Source organism: Triticum urartu, chromosome 2A (genome assembly GCF_056163025.1).
Source record: "Triticum urartu cultivar PI428250 chromosome 2A, HENAU_Tu73, whole genome shotgun sequence".
Classification (NCBI taxonomy): Eukaryota; Viridiplantae; Streptophyta; class Magnoliopsida; order Poales; family Poaceae; genus Triticum; species Triticum urartu.
Genome location: NC_141874.1, coordinates 522,430,915 through 522,438,492, shown reverse-complemented (window position 1 = coordinate 522,438,492; position 7,578 = coordinate 522,430,915). Strand labels below are relative to the sequence as shown.

Here is a 7,578-nt window from a genome sequence, read left to right as displayed (position 1 = left end):
CTAGATGAGTGTTAATTTTCGAGACAAAAAAATCTGTCTCATATACGTATAACTTTTCTTTTTGCAATTATATGGTACACGTATAACTTTGGGGGATGTGCTAGAGATCCTATTGCAAAGTAATCTCTCTCCGCTGAAAGAAAAAAAAAATCTCTGTATTGAGGACAAGCAGAAGATGACAAATTCTACAGTACCAATTCGGCTTTGGAATTTAGCTTCACGAGATGTGCGTGACTGTAGACCGCTCTTCTGCCTCGATCAACTCATATGCTTGCGTTGCGTCCGTTGGAGCTTGCCAGTTTCAGAAGCTAGCGACCGGGCCCTCTCCTACTATTCTGCAGAGTGCCGTCCACAACATCTCACTAACGGGCAGGCAGCATGGAGGAGAGGGATAAAAATGTACTTCCCTCCGTCCGAAAATATTTATCATCAAAATAGATAAACTTTATTTTTATCCCTATGGAGGAAGTACTATGGGCTAAGCAAATCCTAAGATAGCATCATATAGCAAGCCAACATGAATTTAACGGCACAAACAAGTCAAATCACACATTCAGTTATTTTATTCTCCATCGACCGGTCTGCCTGACGCTGATCACGGCAAAGATCTACTAGTATGTATCATGTGCCCGCTACAGCGTGATCACGATCAGCATGGCCATGGTGGTCAGGTTTTCCGCGTCGTCGTTCACCTTGCGCAGAGGCGCCTCCTCCCGCTTCGCCGCGGCGTCGCCACCGCGTCCGCCGAACGCGTCGTCGCAGTCGGTGGCGGACCTCCTGACGGCGCCCATCTCGGCCACGTACGCCTGCTTCCGCCCGGTGGCCAGCGCGTGGACGGCGCTGTGCACCACGTTCAGCGCCTCGATGTACCGCCGGCGGCACGTGGCCAGCGCGGCCTGCTGCTTGTCCGACCAGCCCCCGCGCCGTTGCAGATCTTTGATTGTGGCCACCGCCGCCGTGTAGTTGGCCAGCGTCAGGTTCGTGGCGATCACGGCCAGCCCTTTCGCGTCCGCGGAGGCGCTCCCCGGCGCCGCCTGGAGCGTCGTCACGCAGAAGGACTCAAGGTTCTTGTGCTCCGATCCCTTCATCGCCTTCGCGCACGTCTCCTACACGGAGGCAAACGCCCCGTGGGAGCCAACGAGAAGGATGAGGAGGGAGGAGAAGAGGAGCCTGTCTGCCATGGTGTGCGCTCTTGCTTGGTTAGGATTGAGTTTTTGCTGGCTTCGGCTCGTGCACTGGCAAACCTTGAGGAATTTCATGCCTTTATGTAGTACTCCTTCCATCCAAAATTACTTGTCCAGAAATAAATGAAAATGAATGTATATAGAACTAAAATATGTCTGAATACATTCATTCTGTGACAAATAATTTTGGACGGAGGGAGTACATCTCAGGAAATAAATACGAGACCAAATCCGCTTTGTATTTTGCTTATAAATGGATCCTCTTAATGAATGGGCATTTTTTTCACATTTCTCATAACTAGTCATAAATGTACTACATAATGCTTGAAGGTGTTCATTGTTTTGCAAATTTGGGTGGGATGATACGTAAAATCTCTCGTTTAATACTCACAGAATGTGCAATGACACTTGAGACCGGAACTTCTGCTACTTTTTACGCGCGGACAAGCACCAGGCAAAGAAGATAAGAGACAACTGACCCTAGTTTTCCCTATATGTTGTTTCCCTTTGGATTAGAGACAATTAGAGGCCAACAGACGCTTCGTTGTGCCATTTTTCACTCGTGGAATTGTCTTTTTTATCTAGCAGTGGTTGGTTATTTCTTTTTGATTTTATCTATATTGGCTTGAGTTTTAATTATATTCTAGTGGTGTTTTTATTCGTATATCATGTTGGGTGCTGCTAGAGACCATAATCTGTTTTGAGAGGAGAGTGGTGCTAGTCGGGCGTTGTCATGTTTACCATTGATTATAAGATTATGCTTGTACGAATCGCTCCACTATTGTCTTACAAATAGTTGGTTGTCTTTTTTACAAAAAAGTTCCATGAAACCAAAAGATGTCCACGGATTAAAAAATAGATTTAAAAATGTTGAAAATTTAAAAAGTCATAAATTTTAAAAAATATTTGGGAATTATAAAAAAAATCATGGATTTTAAAAAGATTTGCAAATTTGAAGTAAAGTTCATAGACTTTATAAATGTCCGTAAACTTTAAAAACACTCATGGATTTAAAAATGTTCTCAATTTTTTTAAGATTTTAGAAATTGTTCACAAATTTTAATAAATTCTCAGGAATTAAATGTGAAAATAATATAAAATTCAAAAATAGAAAAGAGAAATAAAACTAATAGAAACCCTCAACAAATGACAGACCCCATTATAGATGGGCCCCAACAAACCCATAGCCCGTGAACCAACCTGTGGTTGGACGGTTAGAGAGACTGTGCTATCCCCAGTCCACCAGGGTTCAAATCCTGGTGCTCGCATTTATTCCTGTATTTATTTCAGGATTTCCGGCGATGCACATTCAGTGAGGGGAGACGTTCACGTCGACGACGAGACGCCTATGGCGACTTCGTAAATCTAAAATGATATGCCGGCTTAGTCTTTCGAAGGTGCTCATAGAGATAGGGTGTGCGTGTATGCATTCATAGGGATAAGTGTATGCATGTGTATATCAGCACTTGTGTCTGTACTGATATTTTAAAAAAAAACCATAGCCCCGCACGCACTAGCAGGCTCCAAATCTGGGGAGCTTGGTATTCTATACTCCGTGAACTTTAAAAAATCATGAAGCAGTCTCCTCGGTCCTCGCACACAGTTAGTGAGGGGACAATCAACGACGTAGGAGCGATCAGCCATCCGTTTCTATCCTCATGGCTACTCACTAGTCATTACAGATACTTTTTTTGTCTGAAAATACTCGTCATTAAAATAAATAAATAAAAATATATTTAAATGTATTTTAATTCTAGATGCATCATTTTTTGTCCATTTGTATGACAAGTATTTTCGGATGGAGTGAGTAGTTGACATGATTCACTCTCTAATCCTAGTAATTTATCTTTTCTAAACTTCATTAGAGATCGTTAGTAAAACTGAACCAAATGGAAAACTGACATGGCAAACAAAATTATCTACATAGCACGCCACATAAGCACGAAGGTTTAACTTTCCAAAACAGCAAAAAAAAGGAGGTAAAAAAAAGGTATCAGTTTAGTTAAATTGAATAACAACATGGAGGAATTTTCCTTGAATAGGGTAAAACTTGTTACAAACGTGAAAGTCATAAATGATGAAATTAGCCTTTTATTTTTGGAGTCATGCAACGTTTATATATTGACTCTCAAAAATCTTTAGGGGTATAGTTACATGATCATGAGGCACTCCAAGCTAAACATGATGGCCAAAATCTAAATAGAAAGCATGTCTTGCTAAATTATGAGTTTCCACATTACTCTGCCTGCCTTCATCTTTTCCTTTTTGAGGAATACCTGCCATGGGTAGAATATACCAGCACTCCTCAAAATCCTTCATTAAAGCCCTGTTCGACAACACTCCAGCTCCCGACTCCGTGGAGCTGAATCAACAAAAAAAAAAGATGGTTCATTTTTGAGGAGCAGCTATTCTGTCGCTCCTCGTTTCCAGCATCGAGCGGAGCGGAGCGGAGGGAGTGGTCCGTTTCCGATCGGGGCCTAACTCTCTCTTCTTTTCTTTTTGCAGGAGGACGCGCCGCCGAGTGGCGAAGATAAGAGACGAGTGGGCCTGATTTTTCTATCAGCAGAGAAAAACCTGGGCCACTGATCGGCAATAGAATCGAGAACCTTCCCTTCGCCGCCTAATCTGCACTCACTACAGACTACACCGGCCCAGAGGACTCCTGCAAACCCATCAGCGTCACCCGTGCTCTGCTTCAAAGGAATGGCGAGCCCAATGGTGGGAACCCCAATCCGCCTCAGCAGCCTCAGATACGCCCCTCCTTCCCCAGCACCCAGGGGACGATTCGTGGCGGCGAGGGTGAGGGCGTCGGCGGAGGCGATGGCGACGGCGACGGAGAAGCTCGGCGTCAGGGTGGAGCGCAACCCGGCCGAGTCCCGCCTCTCCGAGCTCGGCGTCCGCCAGTGGCCCAAGTAAGCCCCGCCCGATCTCTTCCGCTTAGATCTTTCTTTCTTGTCGGGGCATCGATGGTGATGCGATGGCGCCTGCGTGCAGGTGGGGGTGCGAGAAGAGCAAGTTCCCGTGGACCTACTCGGCCAAGGAGACGTGCTACCTGCTGCAGGGGAAGGTGAAGGTGTACCCGGACGGCGAGGAGGGGTTCGTGGAGATCGCGGCGGGGGACCTGGTGGTGTTCCCCAAGGGCATGAGCTGCACCTGGGACGTCGCCGAGGCCGTCGACAAGCACTACAAGTTCGAGTAGCCTGCACCTACACCGCTGCACGGCCGGCCGCTGTGCTGCCTGCTGCCGTTGCTAGCACTAGACTGAGGTATTTGTAGCCGGATTGTGTTGTGCTCGAGTGGATCTCTTCTCTTGTGGTGAAATAAAAACGCCAGACTAGGATTGTGTTTGTCCCGGGCTCTGGAAGCAAACCGTGTATCGTCCGTATTTTGTTTCTTACTAGTAAGTACTAATTGCCCGTGCGTTGTAACTGGGGCACATAGACATGTCGCTGAAACTTCAGTGCGTTCTTTACATAATAACTGTGATTTAACATAAAAAGGCTTTTTACCATCTATATCCTTCCAATATGCAAAACAATTAGAATTGATACATACCATGCCAATTCAATTAGTAAAGCTCGTGTCTAATTTCACAAGCTAATGGCCAAGGAGCTGGAAATTTTGTTTCTGAAGAGAAATGCATTGCATGTAGATCAAGGGAAAACCGTTGTCTAACTCTTCACCTGTGTCAGCCTCCCTGATGTACTGGGGCCACCAACCAGCGTCCACACCCAGGACGACCCAGCCACCAGTACCAGCACACGCCCCTGGCGCCTGGGCCGCGCCAACTCCTGCTATCATGGGCCGGAATGGGCCAACTCTGTTCAGATGGAGGGATCGACTACTTAAGCCAGCAGAACGAGACCAGAGTCATCCAGAGGATCAAGGCGAACGGCACCGGCTGCTACCATCAGGTATAACTCCCTAGCCATGGCTGGGGTCTAGATCATCGAACTCAGAGAAGGAAACGTGGGACGGAAGGAAGAGCCGAGGAAAGAGGTTCGATTCATATGAGGAAGAAGATAAGGTTTGTCCAGTACAATGATCGATGCCCACACATGGCTGCCTAACGACCGCTTATACGGTAGCCACCGCTTGGCTCACACGCTCACCCTCTGGCCCACACACAACCGACCCATATATAAGGAGCGTAGCATGCCCCTACTCTTAAGAACAGTGTGCCCTCACACTGACGCTAACTCAGGCAAGGCACTGGACCATTCCCAGGTCGCCATGGTCACAGGAAGACCACTCCAGGCAATCTTGTACTGTCGCCGGGTGCCACCACCGAATCTGACGAGCCTTGACTGAAGAACTTGCACAAGCCTGGACACTTGAGGCACCACAACAACATACTGAAGACAGTCGGTAGTGTTACCTGAAGCTGGTGGATCAGCTGGTTTGAGCAACGACACATGCACGACGGGATGAATCTTGCTGGATGGCGGCAACGCCAGACGGTAGGAAACTGCACCCACTCTGTCAAGCACCTGATACGACCCAAAGAACTTGAAACCCAACTTATGATTCGAGCGTCGAGAGACTGATTGCTGCATATAGGGCTGAAGTTTCAGAAATACCCAGTTCCCCTGTTGGAACACCCTGTCCGAGCGATGTTTATCCTCTTGCATCTTCGTCCTGGATTGTGCCCGAAGCAAATGTTCTCGAATCAATGCTGTCATGGCATTGCGCTCCGCTAACCAACTCGAGAGATCACTAGAAGCTGAACTCTGTAGATTAGAAATGCCCAAATGGCGCGGAAGATAGCCATACAGTACCTGAAAGGGGGTAGCACCCAGAGCAGAATGATAATTAGTGTTGTACCAGTACTCCGCCTGGGAAAGCCAATGTGCCCACTTCTTGGGAGCAGACTGAACCATACACCTCAGAAACGTCTCCAAACACTGATTTAGCTTCTCTGTTTGATCGTCAGTCTCAGGATGATTGGTAGTACTCATGTTCATTTTAGTGTCTGACAAGCGGCACAACTCCTGCCACCGTGCTGGTGAAAAGAGGATCTCGATCAGTGACCAATACCTGAGGCAAGCCATGTAGTTTATATACATTATCCAGGTACACTTGAGCTACTGTCAGGGCAGTGAATGGATGAGCCAGAGGAATGAAATGATCGTATTTACTGAACTTGTCGATAACCACCAGAATAGTGTCATAAGACTTGCTTTTGGGAAGCCCAGAGATGAAATCCATGCTCACCATGTTCCAAGCTTCTTTAGGCATAGGTAAGGGACTAAGAAGCCCAGGTTTCTTGATGTGCTCAGACTTGGCCTGCTGACAAATCGTACACTTCCTCACAAAGTCCTGGATGTGTTGTTTCATGGCAGGCCAAGAAAACAACGCCTTAATTCTTTGGTAAGTGGCCTGAAACCCAGAGTGCCCACCCACTCCACTTGCATGTAACGAGAGCATAATAGCTTGATGGGCCTCCTTATTGTTGCCCAGCCACACTCTATCATGATGCCTGATGATACCTTGCACCAATTGGAATCCTTTGTCATTGGAACCAGTGAGACTAAGCTCAGATAATAATTCCTTGGCCTGTGGGTCTTGCAAGTATCCTTCACCTACAGTTTCCAGCCATTGCGGAGTGCCAAAAGTCATAGAATGAAGAGTAGCAGACTCTGGCACTCTGGATAAGGAATCTGATGCAGTATTCTCCTTCCCTTTCTTGTACACTACAGTATATGTAAAGCCCATGAGCTTAAGTAGTGCTTTCTGCTGCATGGAATTGCTCACCTTCTGTCCTGTCAAGTGCAACAAACTCTTATGATCAGTGCTGATAATGAAAGGAGCATGATGCAAATAAGATTGCCATTTATCAACTGCCAAAATAATAGCCAGACACTCTTTTTCATAAGTGGACAGGGCCTGAGCCTGTGGACCTAAGGCTTTACTGAGATAGGCAATAGGGTGACCAGATTGCATGAGCACTGCTCCAATGCCCACATTACTGGCATCAGTCTCAATGGTAAAAGTCTGAGTAAAATTGGGTAGAGCTAAAACAGGTGCCTGTAACAATGCCTGCTTTAGTTGGTTAAAGGCAGCATCCACAACAGGAGTCCAAGCAAAGACAACATCCTTTTTCAACAACTCTGTTAGACTTTTGCTAATGAGGCTGTAGTGCTGGATGAATTTCCTGTGGTATCCAGTAAGGCCCAAGAATCCCCTGACCTGTTTGACATTAACAAGGGTTGGCCACTCCTGCACAACCTGAATCTTAGCTGGATCAGTCCTCACACCCTCAACACTGATAATGTGGCCCAGGTATTCCAACTCCTGCTGAGCAAAGGTGCACTTGGAGAAATTAACCTGAAGTTTGTTCTCTTGGAGAATGGCAAACACTTGTGCAAAATGTTCGAAATGCTCTTCCAGAGTG

General features: G+C 46.6%; 1 protein-coding gene and 1 pseudogene across 1 annotated transcript; one reads left to right on the top strand and one right to left on the bottom strand.

Moving 5' to 3' along the window:
• Positions 1–540: 540 nt before the first annotated feature.
• LOC125541773 (uncharacterized) lies at positions 541–1,293 on the bottom strand (annotated as a pseudogene).
• A 2,472-nt stretch (positions 1,294–3,765) lies between these two features.
• On the top strand, positions 3,766–4,531 carry LOC125538502 (uncharacterized). Its single transcript, XM_048701782.2, has 2 exons — positions 3,766–4,096; positions 4,179–4,531. Exons 1-2 carry the CDS (start codon positions 3,888–3,890, stop codon positions 4,381–4,383), a joined length of 414 nt encoding a protein of 137 aa, XP_048557739.1. The 5' UTR covers positions 3,766–3,887; the 3' UTR covers positions 4,384–4,531.
• The last annotated feature ends 3,047 nt before the right edge of the window (positions 4,532–7,578 follow it).